Here is a 17,905-nt window from a genome sequence, read left to right as displayed (position 1 = left end):
GGCAGAGAAGAAAGCCCTCGGGGTCACAACATAGAAAAAGAAAGATTGGGAAGGAGAAAGGGTGCGCGGGGATGAAAGAAAGCTTTTCAAAGTGGTTGAAAGATAGTCGTTTTTATGTCAGTGGAGCCAAGAGGAGCCTTGTAAATATTCAGGTTAGCTAAATCAACTGCTAGTAAAACAACAGTTACTGTTGTCTTGCAACTGTGTACTGATCAGAATGGAGCCTACAATATAGCGGATCATAACAAGAAAAATAAAGGAACTTTTTTTTTTTTTCTTTGTTTTATGTAAATAGACAAAGAAATAGATAAAGTTGATACTTTATAGCTCCGTTAATAATCCAAAAGTTAATAAATCAATAATCCAAAAAAAGAAGAAGATTATTATCGTATCTGAATCGAGACTCAATCGTTCTACACAGTATCGCGATGCATCGAAGAATCGCTTATTTTTCCCACCCCTATTGGTTACTGTACTCCAACAGTTCTAACAGAGTCTATTTTTTTGCATGTAAGCTTTTTGGTGAAGCTAGAGTTGCTGACACGCGCCTTGTGGTGGGGTATAATAACTGGCGGTGTCTTTCAAAGATACTGAAGCACCATGAAACAAATGGTTACCACATGAATGCTTATCTGATGTGGAAAGAATTGGCATCCCGCTCATGCCTAGGTAAAAAAAATGCAGAGAGCCTGTTGACTCGAGTGATCGACTGCATACTCTTCCTCGCAGAAAGAAACCTGCCACTGAGGGGGAAAAAATGCACAGTTAGGAAATCCTAGAAGTGGACATTTTCTGGGTATCCTTGATCTCATAGCACGGTATGCTGTTACACTGGCAGAGCATCTTAGAAAGTCTGCCTCTAAAAAAAACACTGGATATCTGTCCTGGTGCACTCAAAATGATGAATGGTTCCATATCAGAGTGTGTTTTAGGTCAAATTTGTGCCCAGATCAAAGAGGGGGGCCTGCTATGTGTCTGCATACCCCCCAGAAAGTAGGCAGCTGCGCCCCTGCCACGCCCCCTCCTATCTCTCATACAGACAGGGCCACGCCCCCTCCTATCTCTCATACACACAGGGCCACGCCCCCTCCTATCTCTCATACAGACAGGGCCACGCCCCCTCCTATCTCTCATACACACAGGGCCACGCCCCCTCCTATCTCTCATACAGACAGGGCCACGCCCCCTCCTATCTCTCATACAGACAGGGCCACGCCCCCTCCTATCTCTCATACAGACAGGGCCACGCCCCCTCCTATCTCTCATACAGACAGGGCCACGCCCCCTCCTATCTCTCATACAGACAGGGCCACGCCCCCTCCTATCTCATACAGACAGGGCCATGCCCCCTCCTAAACGGGCCATCGAATTTCGGCTAATTCGGCTTTTTGGATTCTGGAGTTGGATCACTACAAAGAGTGTCAGAGAGACTTTAAGGCTGGCGAAAAATTGCAGAGTCGGCCTGACCCAAAGCAATCGTTATCTTTATTCGTCTCCCCTACTTCGGCCTTGGAAGGCTGATATCTCTCCTCTCCCCTGGTTGTTATGCAGACAGATGCCCTGCCTGTTTTTGATATGTTGCTTATGTGTTGAGGTGTTTTTTGCTAATCCCTACACTGTGCCCCCCTTAAAGGAGCATAGTTTGGGGTATTGACTTTTTTTTCCCTCGTCACCCTCTTGTTTAGCTTTTTATTTTTCCTTTTCCAAAGAGGGCAGCATGTTTCTTATCAAACAAGCGCCTGACAGTCTCTCCGTCCTGTCTCCCCACACTGTCTTTTATGTTTCTTGGACGGAATGTAACTGGTAATTTCGTTGCTCTGTAACATGTGCAATGACAATAAAAGTTATCTATCTATCTATCTCTCATACAGACAGGGCCACGCCCCCTCCTATCTCTCATACAGACAGGGCCACGCCCCCTCCTATCTCTCATACAGACAAGGCCACGCCCCCTCCTATCTCTCCCCTACAGGGCCACGCCCCCTCCTATCTCTCCCCTACTGGGCCACGTATCTCCCTCCCAGACAGAGTTCAACCAACCACACCTCTACATGCTATTCCTGTGTATTTTTTGCAGTTTCTTCTACCTGTTAAGTCTGTACAACCGGTATTCTGTGTGGATCACCAATACTTTTAAGACTCTCTCTCTCACTCACTCACTCACTCACTCACTCACTCACTCACTCACTCACTCACTCACTCACTCACTCACACACACGTTTGAGTGTGACCTTTTCACCTGAGACAAACCTAGACATTGTTCTTCTACCGTCCACAATATATTATCTCCTGCAACTTTAAGAGACTTAAGACTTTGAATGACCCAGTCCCAAACTGTCTTACCAATATACTGTGTTTTTGGCCTGAACCAGGAGAGAATTTCAGACCATCGGCATCACTGCTGCAAACACCTGGGGCCTGTTTCTTCTGGTGCTGTTGCTAGGCTATGGCCTGGTGGAGATCCCACGCTCCTATTGGCTCGCCTCTTGCCATGGTTACCTACTGGCCAAGACCTATTTCAAAGCAGCTAAAATGGCCACTGAGAAGGCAGAGGCAGAGGAGAACTTGGCAGATGCTATGGAGGTGATTGAAAATATTGTATAATAACTTAATAGTTGTGACTAATAATCATAATAATTTCAACTCTGGAATTCACTGACTGGTCAGAAAGGTATTGCAAACCTATAACAATACAATTATTAAAAAAACGACCTACAAATATTTATATTGTAAACATCTTTATCACAAAAATATAAAACCTTTGTATCATTTCGTTTTTCCCCAGGAGGTGGCATCTGCCCATGAGTCTGTACGTAATATGCACGACACAACTCTCAGAAAGTGTGTGGACACCATTTTACAAAAGGTGAGGGCACCAGAGACTCAGAGACTTCAGACTCCTTAATGATCCAAAATGTTCTGCTTCATCTTATCAAGTAAAATTAATTAAACTGATGTATTTCTATGTAAACGCCTCTATGATAAATACCGTATTTTCCGGACTATAAGTCGCGGTTTTTTTGTAGTTTGGCTTGCCCTGCGACTTATATTTCGAAGCGACTTGTATGCCAAAATTGTGCGTACATAATCCTCGGCCGCAAGAGGGCACCGTCATTCATTAGGCCTACAACTGAACGCTGCAAGCCTACTGCACCACCGAATAAATTATATTCTCGTCCTCAATGTCCTCCGGTTCAACCAAAGCTACCCCAGCCTTAGCTGCAATTTTGTGCAACATAGCTGTCACACATATCACAGCGCATGACTTGGCCGGCGAAAACTGGAGCCCTCCGCTGGACTTGTGAAGGCATCTGACCGCGGCGCATACGCGTCCGGTGGAATCCCGGGGTCACTGAATTCGGTATACTCTCAGAACTACGAGGGACCGACACACCTATATTGCTATTGCAATTTCATTCAGTCTCTCCAGACTAAACGTTCTTGTTTAAATGTTTAAAAATAAATGCGACTTATACACCGATGCGACGTATATATGTTTTTTTCCTCGTCATGGAGCATTTTTTGACTGATGCGACTTATACTCGGGAGCGACGTATAGTCCGGAAAATACGGTAGTCCATTTGGAGATACATTGTTTGTATCTACATCTATCTTGAAATCAAACCTATGGGTCAAGCAAGAAATACTGAACTTGCTTACAAAATCTCTCTTGCTCTCTCTCACTCTCTCTTTCTCTCAGTGTCCCACTGATTACCGGGAGCGGATCGAGAGGGGTGCCGAGGGCAGTGTTGGAAGTGAAAACCAACCCGTTGTGGATCCCCCCACCAAGGGAGGCCTAGTAAAGCTTCACAAAAAGGTATGTAACTGCTTATTACACGGGTAATCTCAATGCCGTGGAACTCTCCGTTCACTTGCATGGGCCCTTCACAACTTCCGGCGGTGAATTATGTTGGATAATTCACCGTTGCTAAGTATAATTGGCCGCTGTCAAGGAAAACAAAGGATTTTATGCCTCTAATGACGTCTTTGGAATCACTCCGCAAGTAGTCCGGTAACTTGTTAACCCCGGCGTCTTCGGTTGCTAAGCGACGTCAGTGTCTTTGGCAGACTATTTCTCTGCTGATCGACACTACGAATGATGGACACACCATGTGAAGTAATTTTTTAGTTTTTGCAAATGTATAGAACGTCGCCTGTCATTATCGAAAATAAGCCCCTTCTGGGTGAAGCAAGACACCTCCGCTGCTCGTCGGTGTCCTGTTCGCCCTGTCGGGGCTTATTTTCCCGATAATGGCCGGCGTTCTATTCATTATCCCTTACATAATACATACATACATATATGTGTGTGGAATAGGTGATCACTGCCGTCCAGAGGCAGCGGCAGTCCCAGGTCCAGTGGTCAATCCTCTTGGAGCAGGCTGTCCATCTGGAAGACGTAGCCAAGAGCCAGGGTGGCCCACTGCGGCAGGTCGTCCACAGCTTCCCGTCAGCGCAGCACGCAACCCCCCTGCGCAGGTTCATCTACACCCCCACCATTGGTGAGGGGGCATCTGGAGTTTTAACTACAGATTGGGAGGCATTTTTTCTTCAGTTGTGTACAAATGGAGCGACATGTTGTAATTTCCTCCAGCCCTATATCTGGTCAGGAGGAGGTGGGGTTGACTTTTGGTGTAGGGTATGCTGTGTCTCTCTTGATTGGCTGGATTGGAGGTGCACACATAGTGTCTCCCGCGGCTGTTAAAGCATAAGAACCCTAGTGTGTCAGTTCCATTTATTAGTTAATTGGAAGGCGTAGGATATGTTTCTACCACTCAATGTCTGCCACACGGATCCTAATTAAATCATTCATTTAACAAATTGTGTCACCTTCACAATGCATAGTATCAGACTACATTTCTCCTAATGGGAACATTGTGTGTGTGTGTGTGTGTGTGTGTGTGTGTGTGTGTGTGTGTGTGTGTGTGTGTGTGTGTGTGTGTGTGTGTGTGTGTGTGTGTGTGTGTGTGTGTGTGTGTGTGTGTGTGTGTGTGTGTGTGTGTGTGTGTGCGTGTGTGTGCGCTCTACTAACAGAGTGGTACTGGGAGTGTGTGTTTAGGCGATTTTTCTATAGGCTGGCCTTCCTGGTCCTGGGGGCCCTGTCCCTGGCAGTGGTGTGGTCTGAGTGCACCTTCTTCAGCTCCCAGCCTGTCCTCTCCCTCTTCGCCGTCCTCATCCAGATGGCAGAGAAGCAGTACAACTACATCTGCATCGAGGTAAACACCTTTGGAACACTAAAGGACCATGAATACTGTGGTCAAATGTTTTGAAAAGATGTGCTTGATTCACTTTGCTATGCAAGTATTAGTCTATAGTTTCAGGTTTCTCGTAACAATAAACAGTATTTTCGACGATACTTAGTTTATGGACAATATACAACAATATAAATGTTTGGCCAGAAAATATCCAGTGATGTTTATTCCTAATTCTTCTTTGCAAGAGGGTTCATTTTGTGCAAATGCGAAGGCAAATCTAGAATGCAAAATCTCCTCTGTTATCTTATTCCCTGATCTCATGCAATCGCTTTCTCTTTTGTTTGTGTCGTGTTACGTATTTTCTCCCACCAGATGGCGTGCTTTGTCAGTATCTTCTTCCTCTGTGTGTGTGTCTACTCTACAGTGTTTCAAATACGAGTATTCAACTACTATTACCTGGTACCACACCATCAGACGGACGCTTACAGCCTGCAGTTCAGTGGCATGTAAGGACCAACCCTTATTTGAGCTCTTCTGAGATGAAGTTTTTACTTTTCTGTTTCCAGAACACACGGTTAACATTAAGAACGAGTGCACTGAATGGCCACAATTCTTAATCAAATCAATTATTCCCGACTTAATTCTCAATATGAATAAAAGCCTTCAGTTTGGTCGGTACTTGCAGTTAGCCGAACAGGACAACATTAAAACGCAATTTGCAGTAGCAACCGGTTTTCAAAGTGTCATTGGCGCAATCTACTTTTTCGCCATTCTTACAATTATTTATCTTCTCCTTTTTATATCCTAAATTAACGGGAAAAAAAAAACACTCATGATTCTTAAAATGCAACCACTTAATTGCATCTTACAGTTCAATATGGGTGTTCCTCAAACCAAGTTTGGTAAATGATGGCTGTTTAGAAACCGTGCCGATGTGCTAAGCACAGTTTGGAATGATCTCAGCGTGCCTCAACATTCATAGATTTCCAAACTTCCGGCGGGCCATTCATTTGCGCGGAAGCCTACCCAGAGTTCTACACATGTGGCCCTGACGTTTTAACACGCAGACCGCCTTCCCCTGGCATATCTTCACTCTGCATTGAGAAACAGTGATATTAAACCTTCACCAACCATTCAACAAGAGACCAATAATGAGAGGGAGAGAGAGTGACGTATAAATGACATAATTGCTAGTTCAGACAGTTTTCAGGAGTGGCCAGATGTCCACACAAAGAAAGGTATGTCTGTGTTCTGGTTCTAGGAAGGGTAACCTGACGTGCCCTTAGGGTCTGGGCTCATTTTATTGTTGCTCTTTTGCCCTTTCCTCTCAGGCTGTTCTGCCGCCTCACTCCTCCGTTGTGCCTTAACTTCCTGGGTCTGATTCACATGGACTCTGCCATCTCACACAAAGACCGGATACAGACCTCCTACACCTCTGTGGGTTCCACGTGCACACATATACCGACATTTTATTCATTTATTGAATTTATAAATGTCTATATCTAATTATTATTATTATGTATTTATTGTTATTATGTTTTTATATAAATTAGTATTCGTATCTATATATGAAAATATATATTTTTGTAAATATGCTGCCATATGTACTACCTGCAGTCTGGTGTAAAGTAAATCTCCCTCTCCCCTGTTTTCTGTAGATTATGGGCTCCATGCGCCTGCTATCGGTTATATCAGACGGGTTTTACATCTACTACCCCATGCTGATTCTGCTGCTCTGCTTTGCTACATATTTTAAGTGAGTCTGCACAAAGGAAATGGCGTGACAAAACTTTTCAAAGAGGTTCTGTTTATTGTTAAAGTCCTTCAGCAGAATAATAGTCTCAAAGGGCTTTAAAAGAGACAGCAGGCCCTACCCTAATGCCTGAATAGAACAAAGAAACTGCGGGCAAAAAGGGGCATTCTAAAATGACAAAATCCAATCAAAATCTGTACTGGTCACGCAGTCAAAATCCTTGAATATCACACTATGAAAGAATGTCATGAAAACCCTATTATTGTTAATTATATCACATCTTAATATAACTAAAGCATAACTTGTGATTAATTAGATAAATGATCTGACAGGCTTGTAGTCAGGACGGATATGTACTCCCTCATAGGTTGTTCAGCATTGGTGTATGTTGTTTCTCTTTAGACTGGGCTCGCGCTGTTTGAACCTGCTAGGCATCCAGCAGTACATCAGAGACGATGACCTGACCTCCGACCTGGTGGACGAGGGCATGGAACTGCTCAGAAGAGGTTTTCCCCTTTCTTCCCATACTTTCAATCGATACTTCACATTTTGTTTTGTAAAATGTTTTTTGTGATTTGGTCTGGTAAGTCATTTAGCGATTGTTTGAACATAATTGTATTGTGTTTTTATTGACATAGGAGCTTTATTGTAGTCACTTAACGGTAGGGTTTTTTTTGTAGTTCATTGCAACCACTTGAATTAATTTGACCGGTTTTATAATAAGGTAGCCATTGTTCTCAAATCCAACTTGTTCATTTGCTCTCCTTAAAGAGCCACAATGTTGGATGGAGTTAACTTAAATACATGTGATGAATGATGACGAATGCCCATGACATGTGTATCCTGATTAGACACTAACTATCAAAAGTCAAAAAGTGCAACAAGCTATAAATGTGTTCACTTCTGACAGACTCCACTGTTAACAGCTTAAATAGGCACTTCTGAAATGGGCTCATTCATGTGTCTCTCTATGTCGTGCAATGTGATTCATTTGATGCTTTCTGTTAAGAGAGGAGAAAGCGGCAGAGGGCCGAGGAAGGGGAGAATCGCAAATCGGTATGAAGCAACTCCATTGTTCTCTTCATATCACTCCCTGAGCGTCTGCTCAATCGCTGTTCACCGGCCCAGCTGCTGATGGTTTGCAATGTTTCTCTCAGGGTTGGAGGCAACGCTACAGCGACCGGGGCACCAATGGTAAAGCCCGTAAAGGTTACTCCGAGATAGATGGGGATGGTGATGACAACACATCTTCTGCAGAAGTCAGTCAAAATGGTAAAAAATCATGAACTTTGATTAGGTGCATGGTTTGTGTCACATTCACACTTTCGTCATGTAACACCCCTCCTTAATGGGAGTCAATATAGTGTTGGACAAACTTTATAATCTAACCCCTACTCAGTATGAAACACAATCTTGTCAACACTAGCCCATAAAATTGAGCAGATGGCAGTTTGCAATATGACAGTTGCGAAAGCTTATATTGTGTGTGGGTTTGTGTGTGTGTGTGTGTGTGTGTGTGTGTGTGTGTGTGTGTGTGTGTGTGTGTGTGTGTGTGTGTGTGTGTGTGTGTGTGTGTGTGTGTGTGTGTGTGTGTGTGTGTGTGTGTGTGTGTGAGAATAGCCTGGTTGTCTTGGGGAGACCAGGATAACAGGGAGCAGAGGGCCAGTCTACTCCATGACAGTCCCTCCGCCAGCTACAGTGATGAAGATCTGTCATCACACTCACCAACCAAGAGGTACGAGTAAAAATAAAAGTGCATGCATGAACTCAACTCAATACCCAACTGAAATAAATATGAACAGAGCTAGATGATGGACGGGTTCTTTATTCATCCCTGAGGGGAAGTTGAGGCATAACAGTAACAGCAACACACATATGTTCAAAAACTAAAATATAAATCTACAGGTTATAAAATAAACCTCAATATCAACAATACAAATAAACATCCATGCAAGATAAACGTCTGTATCAAATCAAAGCTTTAGAACGACATTCAAAAATGTACTATATTAACTATATTTTTGTACATATTTCTAACCCAAAGTACGTTTCTACTTCATAGATATACAGGCGGACGATACCTGTCGCTGTCGCCTTCTTCAACAAGACTTTTTGATAATGTGTGATTGAAAGAGGACACCCCTTTCACTCTGTGAAATCAGGATGAACAGCAAAGCGCTCCTTTTGCCATATTCTAATTAAGAATTACTATGGCATGTCTCTGAGGAGCGGAGTCAAACGCAGAGAACTTTGAGTGATTGCAAAACCCTCACTGATGGAAGACTGAAGGCTTTCCAACGTTTATTACTGGATGGAAGGATGTTTACAAAGACGTTATTGCAAAGGCATTTTTTTAATCTGTTATTTATTGATACTCACGGACTTCAAGGTGAATAAATCAATGTCAGCCCAATTCAAGTTACGACTTGGGGACAGGCTGGCACCTGTGATTTCTAACTATGTTATTTGTACCTGAGGAGTAGGACTGCGGAGAAGTATAGCTTTTGATTTCAACAAATAAAATAAAATACAATACAAATACATTGAAGTTCAAGCTTTCGTATACAGCTATAGGCTTTTTTTTTTTTTTTTTTTAATTCCCACGGCCCCCACCAAGCGCATGCGTACTACAGACCGGCCGGACAGGCGGATCGGGAAGCGTCCAACCTTCCCGCACTGTCCCACACACACAACAGGACTAGCTTAACATCGAGAGTTGAGCATGGGCGCAAGATAGGAGTACCGTTGCCCTGTATATTGACGGATATAGATGAGAGTAGATCTTATTTTATAACATTAAGTGGGTTAAAGTCGTCGTTCAGTGAGTGGCTGCCGTGGAAGTCACAGGTAAGTGATGTTGATGCTCGCATGCTAGTTATCGCTCTTGTTTCAAAGCTACTGGCGTCTCCGGGAGAAGCGCTTAGCTCGTTAGCATAGTTGTAGGTGTCTTGGCTCAAGGACCAAAATGAAAATGGTGATGGATTTTTTAAGATACACGAGCATATTTCTATCGTGCGATAACTACTGTTTATACACGTTAACACGAGCTACGTTGCATTTTTGTAACTAAATGTTTAGGTGTGTTGCATGCGGAAATGCGACTTCTCAATTCATATGCGCTGCATGTCATGTCATTAAGCACCTTCGGTTTGGTTTACTGTGTGATAAGTTGTCTGTTCAAATGGACTGCGTTTATATCGCGTCTTTCTAACCTGTAGCTCATCGAAGCGCTTTACAATCAGTGCATCACATTCACCCATTCATAATTACATTCATACCGTTATACCGACTGCGGGCTCTGACGTTAACGTTACGTTACTACGCAAGGCGACAGGCAGCTCGACGGAGCAGCTGGTTTTGGCTGTCTTAAGTGTTGCCTGTCGGGGATTGTTAAGAGTATCGCATTAGAGCCGCAAAATAATCGTATTTATCCAAGATAACTGGGATAATGTTAATTATGTTTCTTCAGAAAACACGTATTTATGACGCAATTTTGAGGCTTCGTCTACAAATCTAGCCAAGTCTATCAGCTTACTCACTGGCCAGCACCCCATCACCATGGACAACTCGTATTCTTAGTTGTGTAAAATGTTGCTTGTTGTACTACTACATATGTCAATGAAGACACTCACCATTCATGAGTTTCTTTGAGTATTTTCTTGCCCTTTAGGGGGCTTGGGTTAATTTAGGGGCGATTATAAATAGATTGCATGTACAGTAAATAAAATGCATTTAAAATGTAATTGTTCACGTAGTTAAACGTGGAAGAGGGTAGTCTTTCGGGACTCACACTTCTAAAAATAGGTTGAATCATTGAAAAAAAAAAAAGCATAGCTGTTCAATACAAATAATGGTTCACTTGTTAACTATGACTGTTCAGCTTCTACCCAGATATTGTGCTTCTAAGTCACGTTCAATCGTTCATCATCAGAACAAGCATGGTTAGCTCGAAAGACCACACATGAGAAGAGATGCCTAAAGGCAGGCGTGGGATCCATGTTTTAATATCCTCATCCATTCACGAAATTAATAACAATGAGTTAGCCAGACTGATTACAACTAATGGAATTGATGCCGTGCATCCGGCCAATTCGGGTGTCTTGCTAGGGGACCCCTCCACACTTTGTCATGGATTAAAGCCGAGGATTAAACCAGCAACCTTCTGGTTGCCATGCAACCGATGTGTGTGGCTTTCAGACCCATGGGACAATGTCTTCCCAGTTCAGGTGGATCTACTTGGTATCCTAAGCATTACATTATCAGTATTCAAAACAATCAATTATAACGATATAGGTGTGGTTTCACTCAATATCATTATAACAGGGTTTGAAAACGGAAAGTGTTTTATCTTGATGGCATATTTACAAAGATTGCACCAGTCCAGAAACCACCTTTTTATAATTAGTTTTAGGAATAAAAGGAGTTAAGCTCTGGCAATATAGCCCAAATATGTAATTCAGCAAGACAAGACTAGAGTGAATCGCTAGCATGAGAGTCCTTTGGAAGCTCAAATCACTGTTCTAACAAGCAAAGTAACTGTAGTGCAACCAATAATTGATGTCCAAGAATGGCCTGTAGGCAAATTCTCTAGATGAAAAAGGTAATAATAAAACATGTTAACATTTGTGTAAGTTGGTACGCTCTAGAAGAGACTATTTAATTATACTTTCTTTTGTGTTTCAGTGTCATCTAATTGCAGGGTATTCCTTTTTCATTGCCCTATTTTATTAATTTATTCAAGTTTATGATGTCAACCAAATTCACGAGGAGAGAGAATAAAGACAGAAATGTTGAATGAAACGGCTGGTGAATTGACGCAGAGCGTGATGTTCCCAGTTTTTTTCTTAGGCAGCCATGGGTGGTTTAGGTAATGGTCGTCGTGGTGGAAGGTCCCCTCCGCTAATGATTGGTGCCTTGATCGCCTGTATCCTAGTACTGGGCTTCAACTACTGGGTGTCCAGCTCCCGCAACCTGGAGCTTCAGGTAAGTCCCAGCCACCTGTGCTTGGTGCCATACGGCCACAATGAAATGAGTCAACTCAAGTCGTATTGCGGATGTGATAAGCGTAAAACTTGGAACAACCAAGGCCATTGACGTCTTCCCTTCCATATTCTTTAAAATGCTTATCAGGGTTGGATTATGCAAACACTGTCAACAAGTGATGAACAAAATGGATTTTACTGTTAACTCTTTTTTTTCAAAAACGTTTTCAAAATATTTCAATATTATGGAAATTGAATTGATATAAAATAATTCTCTGTGTAAAAGGTAATACGCTTTAGAGCTTCTTTATATTTGTTTAGTATTTACAATCCTGATGTTACATTTGCACATGGTTGGGTTGTACATTGACGCAACACAGATAACCCCCCCCACCCTGGACATTTGCCAGGGGCTTTTATGGAAAAATAAAAGGTTCTACAATTCTGTATCCCGCCCATCTTGCCTAACAAGACTAATATCCTATTGGGCTGACTCGAGGGCGACGTCACTAAAAGCGACAAAATTCACGTTTACATTTAGCTTAGTTAAGGTGTATCTTAAGTATGAACAGTGCAACTTGAGAGATACAACTTTAGTTTCAAACTGGTTACAACGTAGGATTTACAGTGAACTTTAGGCGTGCACTTGGTATCAGAATAATGTTAGACTGGTGCAACAGGCTGCTGGCCTCTTCTGCTGAGGTCCGGTCCTCAGGCAACCCTCTGCCTTCTACTAAAACATATTTGTCCCGTCAGACCAAGCTGTACGAGCTGGAAGGCCAGGTGAGGCAGGGGACGAATGAGCGGGGGGTGGCAGAGCTGAAGAAGATTGAGTTCCAGGAGCAGATCCAGGGGCAGAAGGAGCAGATCCAGAGGCAGAAGGAGCAGGCCAGCAGCATAGAGGAGCTATACAAGAGGCAGCTGGAGGAGGCTCAGAGCACCTGCGGCAAAGACAAGGTGCGCGCGCGCGCGCACACACACACACACACACACACACACACACACACACACACACACACACACACACACACACACACACACACACACACACACACACACACACACACACACACACACACACACACACACACACACACACACACACACACACACACACACACAGGGATAGTCATTGGGGTAAAGCCGTGGCAGTTGGCAACAGTCTCCCTTTGGGCGCTGTGGGATTAAGTGGAACCCTCTGGTTGGAAATATTCAATATTTACGGGGATTCCCTTTTACTTATAACAGCACAATTTATCACAGGAACATTGTGATAAAAAATATACAAATAAACGCATACCTGCACACATTTGATTATGCATGCATTGAAAGTTGTACTTTCAGACAAAAAGCACACTCATCTGTCTGTAAATGAATTAATTAATCATTGTAAAAAATCGGACTATATTTTTATTTATATTTATGCAAAGCATTGTTATTTTATTCAAACATGAGAAAAATTGATTTGTTGCATGTTTGTTTACATGCATGTAGAGAAGCATAGACTCGTGTTAAATTGCATTATCCACAAATTCACAAGAGACATAACCAGCGCCGATAACACACACAAAAACACCCGAGGCCATCACTTTCCAGTCAACAACACATTCAGAACAAAAACAATAACTTGTTTTTAAAATACTTTTATTTGCTTTCAGGGCACAATGCAATTGAACATTTCCTCCAGTACTAAAACAATACAACAACTCAAAGGTAAAAGTATGTATTAGGTGGAAAAAGACAAACAAAGAATCTCCCAATATATAAAAAACATATTTTTCATATGAATGTCTTTCTTGTTTGTGTGTTTAGGTCAGATTAGCCAGCTGAATGGAGACTTTGGGAAGCTTCAGAAGCAACTGCAGGGTTGCCAAGGAAGCCTGGACACACTTAACAAGAAGTTCACTTATGAAATGTAAGAAACACTCTTCACCAAACATACTAATTCCAAAGCCTTTAATGTGTATATATATATATATATATATATATATATATATATATATATATATATATGTATATGTATATGTATCTATAAAATACACACCATAGCATATCAGATGTGAATATTTAAGTATGACTACATACAAATAAGTATCTAACTTAATCTAAATGTGTTATAAGTGTTGTACCTCTCTTCTCTATTTGAATGAGCCATCATGTGTATGCATTCATTCATCATTTTGTCTGTGTGTGTGTGTGTGTGTAGGACCCAGTGTAGCACACAGATGCTGTCCCAGAAGGAGGTCTGTGATGAGAGGGTGGCAGAGGCTCAGAAGAAGCTGGACATGCTCAAGCAAGCTCCCGCAGTGTCAAAGGTGAGCCAATACTTCCCTTCCGATAGTCTCCCAACAGCCGGGTTCTCAAATACGGCTTAGCATGGCAGCCTTCACGGCAGAAAAAGGCTTATTCTTTCAAAATAATCCAGTTCCAATCGAGTACATGTTGAAGAAGACACTTTCTCATCCATTCATGAAAATGGTAACGAATATTCCCTGGTGCTTAATGCCTGGTAACGTTGGTTCCCCAGCAGGCCGACGCGGGCGCGGCTCCGACAGGAGAGGAAGAGAAGGCACGTAAACAAGCGGAGGAGGGGAAGCTGGGGCTCGACGACACCAAGACGCTGCCCGTGGTAAACCACAGCCCTGCCCAAGCCAATGCAAAAGAGGCCTCTGAACTACTGACCAATGAGATCATCGTAAACAAAGGTGAAAAATAGACAAGGACGAAAAAAAAAAACTGTTCATTCTCAGCTTTATTCAATGCCTCACCCCGACCTGCTCCTTATGTGCTGTTAGTCCCTCTGAATAAAAGTGACCGCTAAATAACTAAATACTGCTGAATAATAATTGGCCGTGGAACAATGAGCACAGTAACTAGAGGTCTCATTCTCACATGGCCCTTAATGGTTTCCCAGGCCTGGAGGCCCCCGGAGCAGAGACCCCAGACCAGGGTCTCCCCCTACCAGAGTCTGAGTCGGTGGTCCGTGTGGCTGCAGCACGCCTGAACACCTTACCGCCACTAGAGGGCGCCGCGACGCCTCAGCACGAGGGACCAGCCTCTCTGAAACCACAGAGAAGTAATCTGACAGAGGGTGCTGCAGTGGAGGTGATGGATATTAAGGACGAGGAAATTGAAGGCAAGGATCTAAACAGTTGTTCAATTTCAAGCCCCACTTCAATGCAAGGTGAACACTGGACGTTTCTAAGAGGTAATCATTAAGCTGTTGCTGTCTCCAGAAGCCGACCCCGGCCTGGACGACATGCTGATTGAACAGGACAAGGTGGAGGCGGCCGTCGGTCAGAAGGTCACAGAGCCGGGGGATTACGACGCAGATGAACAAATGCCGGGCGGGGTTGACTTGGAGAAAGCCCAGAATCAGAGGATGGAGAATACAGGTGAGAGTACAGCCACGGCCACCTCCTCTCTACACCTCAGCTGTCCTAACCCATAGTACAGTAGGGCCTAAAACATTTTTTTGTTTGGTTCCGGTTTCCGACCGACCCTGTCAATTTATGTGCGACCCAAATTATTTTATGAGCTTTATAAAAAAAAAAATATATATATATATTTTTTTTTTTTTTTTGATGCAAACTATAATTACGTTTTGGTACAGCACCTCTTCATTCTGTACAAGGATGAGTGAATTTTCTCGTTTTTAAATGAAAACAACCTACCTATCATTCGCTGCCGCTGGAAAAAATAAAATAAAAAAATAAAAAAAATTCCCTACCTACCCATGACCTCAACTGACAACCAACAGGAACCAAACTTTTTTTTTTTTTAGGCCTAGTAGTATGAAGTACTTGAATTATGCAATCAGAAAAGGGGTACTTCCCCTGTGCACTATTGGGCCGTAATAACCAATCTTGCCCCGCAGACAAGGAGATGGAGGAGGAGGTGGCCGACTACAATGGAGACGAAGACAACGAAGGGGAGTTTGAGGCTGACAAACAGGCTGAGCTGGCTCAGGACTGAGGTAACACACACACGCACACACACGCACACGCACACACACAAACTGTGATGCACCATTATACAAGCCTCCCTATCGGAATTTTGAACATGCCTGGTCCCTGGCTCACCGCTGAAATTAAAAACTCAAAAGGCCCAAGAAATATCAAATAAAGTCAAGTGTTTGGTGTCTATGCTTATCCCTTAAACCCTCCACCACTAGTGGAGCTAGGGAAAAGTGACATTAAAATGTTTTCTTATTTTGAAACTCCCAGCCTCCTGTCCTTTTGCTTGCTTCTCCCTCCCACAATTTCATTGTCAATTTGATGCATCATGACGCACATTTTTTGACATTTAACATTTGGTTTTAGACTTTTAGATGAGGTGTTTTCATGAATTATCCACGCTACTAAGTGAGCTAAATATATGTTATGCAAGTAAAATTAAACGGTATGGATTCAAAAAGTAACAATTCCTGACATTAATAAACAGTATTTTCCTGTGTATTTCAGGGCTGAACAGGAAATCGAAAGACTATCCCATGGACCACAGTCTCCTCCTAGGCTTAAGCATAGTTCAAGTCAAGGTCATATCTTCCAATGAATCCATCCAAGAATCCATACTGAACGACTTTCTGTAGGACAGGTCTGCAGTTTTGAGGTATACACTGAAAAGGAATATTGAATGGAAAATGACAGGCAGTAATTGCGTTACCATTAGACTGTATTTGATCACTGTTGGCGAAGTCTAAATATGCCGCTAAAACGAAAAAGCACACATAATCTTCTATTAGCTGTATTTCCAACTTTCAAAGCTGCCTGATCAGAAAAGCGTGGGACTCAAGATCACGTAAAATCTGTAGCCTCCTGAAGACGTTTCCACATTATTATTGGTTGCACATTTCCAACGCTTACGAATGGCTTGTTTTGCATATCTTGCTCAGTTGTGTGCTGTGATCGAGAAACAAGAAAACACTGTATCCAAACGAGGAGCTGTGACTCCGCGTGAAAGACGGTCTTATAATTGATGATGGACTTCCTCCACAAGGAGGCGCTAAGTCACCAACCCGGTCCTCCTCCTTGTGATTAATGGCGGTATCTCAGCTTTTCTGCCTTAAGAAATAGCACAGGCTGCGAGGAAAGACTCTGTGATAGCAGTGCTGATCATGGGTCAATGTAACTTTAATGTCGGCGCTGACAGCAGAAGCTCTATTCTGTCCCCCCATGCTTTTGTTGTGGTTTTATTCTGGGATTAGAAGAAGGGATGAGGATTCCGGTCTTTTAACCCTCAGGTTTGCTTATTCGCCTGTGAACCCGAGACCCGTGGGATCTGCAAAGTAGGCTTTTGACTAGCCATGATTTTTTTTTAATGAAGGAGATTTTTTGGAACCAACACAATCAGGAACAATGTGAAAATCTTGGAGAGAACATGTAGAATAAATCATGAGTTATGAACTGACAAACAGCCGTTATGAAAGGCATCGCAGTTGCCTTCACTCAAAACCAAACACAATTCAAAACTAATGTCAAACATTCAAACATATCTGGTTGCCTCGTATTTACACAGGACAGCGTAGTCCGAGTGGTTTTAAAATGGTACCCTTAAAGATGTATATTTTGAGCCATTTCCAACATGCTTATCCCGCCGATCGGTTTTTCGTTATCGCAAAGAGGCAATATTGTTTTGTTACTATTGGTTGGTCGTTGGGTCAATATGAGCGTTGGGCTCAACGTAACAAACTATTTGTGGGAAGATGTTTTCTTCAAGAATAAGATCCCTGTAATGCTCTGTTCAAAACGTCCTCCATTGTTCATCAAAAGTAAGGTATCATGGTTGCTGTCTGCACCCACGGCTGAACCTTTTCTTATTATTATTTTATGATTTTGATCCAATGTTTAATGTTATATTTATTCAGATCATTTGTGAAAAAATAGATACGTTGTCAATTTGTTTTAAATGATTATGCTTTTTATAGGAGAAATTACAAAATTACAAATAAAGCATTTTTGCTACCATTGTTTATAGCC

General features: G+C 42.6%; 2 protein-coding genes across 5 annotated transcripts in view; both read left to right on the top strand.

Annotated features, from left to right (window-relative positions):
• The window catches only part of LOC132459486 (G-protein coupled receptor-associated protein LMBRD2B-like), a 13,134-nt gene extending 3,646 nt beyond the window's left edge, over window positions 1-9,488 (top strand). For both annotated transcript variants that reach the window (XM_060054059.1, XM_060054060.1), the window contains exons 6-18: window positions 2,373-2,583; window positions 2,786-2,866; window positions 3,701-3,817; window positions 4,316-4,499; window positions 5,032-5,213; window positions 5,565-5,698; window positions 6,524-6,629; window positions 6,851-6,948; window positions 7,348-7,451; window positions 7,955-8,001; window positions 8,103-8,217; window positions 8,566-8,680; window positions 9,008-9,488. In XM_060054059.1, the coding sequence (XP_059910042.1) occupies window positions 2,373-2,583; window positions 2,786-2,866; window positions 3,701-3,817; window positions 4,316-4,499; window positions 5,032-5,213; window positions 5,565-5,698; window positions 6,524-6,629; window positions 6,851-6,948; window positions 7,348-7,451; window positions 7,955-8,001; window positions 8,103-8,217; window positions 8,566-8,680; window positions 9,008-9,071 (1,558 nt within the window). In that variant the 3' untranslated portion in view covers window positions 9,072-9,488. The remainder of the gene's footprint in view (window positions 1-2,372; window positions 2,584-2,785; window positions 2,867-3,700; window positions 3,818-4,315; window positions 4,500-5,031; window positions 5,214-5,564; window positions 5,699-6,523; window positions 6,630-6,850; window positions 6,949-7,347; window positions 7,452-7,954; window positions 8,002-8,102; window positions 8,218-8,565; window positions 8,681-9,007) is intronic.
• Window positions 9,489-9,564: 76 nt separating this feature from the next.
• Window positions 9,565-17,898, top strand: golm1 (golgi membrane protein 1). Of its 3 annotated transcripts, none has more exons than XM_060054064.1 (11): window positions 9,565-9,792; window positions 11,782-11,928; window positions 12,684-12,884; window positions 13,586-13,640; window positions 13,740-13,842; window positions 14,134-14,242; window positions 14,455-14,632; window positions 14,842-15,063; window positions 15,164-15,322; window positions 15,805-15,903; window positions 16,391-17,898. In XM_060054064.1, exons 2-10 carry the CDS (start codon window positions 11,800-11,802, stop codon window positions 15,900-15,902), a joined length of 1,254 nt encoding a protein of 417 aa, XP_059910047.1. In that variant the 5' UTR covers window positions 9,565-9,792; window positions 11,782-11,799; the 3' UTR covers window position 15,903; window positions 16,391-17,898. The 3 variants fall into 3 exon arrangements, with proteins under 3 accessions (XP_059910047.1, XP_059910046.1, XP_059910044.1); XM_060054063.1 differs by having other exon boundaries at window positions 9,586-9,792; window positions 13,586-13,646; window positions 14,458-14,632; XM_060054061.1 differs by having other exon boundaries at window positions 9,587-9,792; window positions 13,586-13,646.
• The last annotated feature ends 7 nt before the right edge of the window (window positions 17,899-17,905 follow it).

This window comes from Gadus macrocephalus, chromosome 6, assembly GCF_031168955.1.
Source record: "Gadus macrocephalus chromosome 6, ASM3116895v1".
Classification (NCBI taxonomy): Eukaryota; Metazoa; Chordata; class Actinopteri; order Gadiformes; family Gadidae; genus Gadus; species Gadus macrocephalus.
The sequence above is the reverse complement of the archived record's forward strand: the minus strand, read 5'-3'. Positions and strand labels throughout refer to the sequence as shown.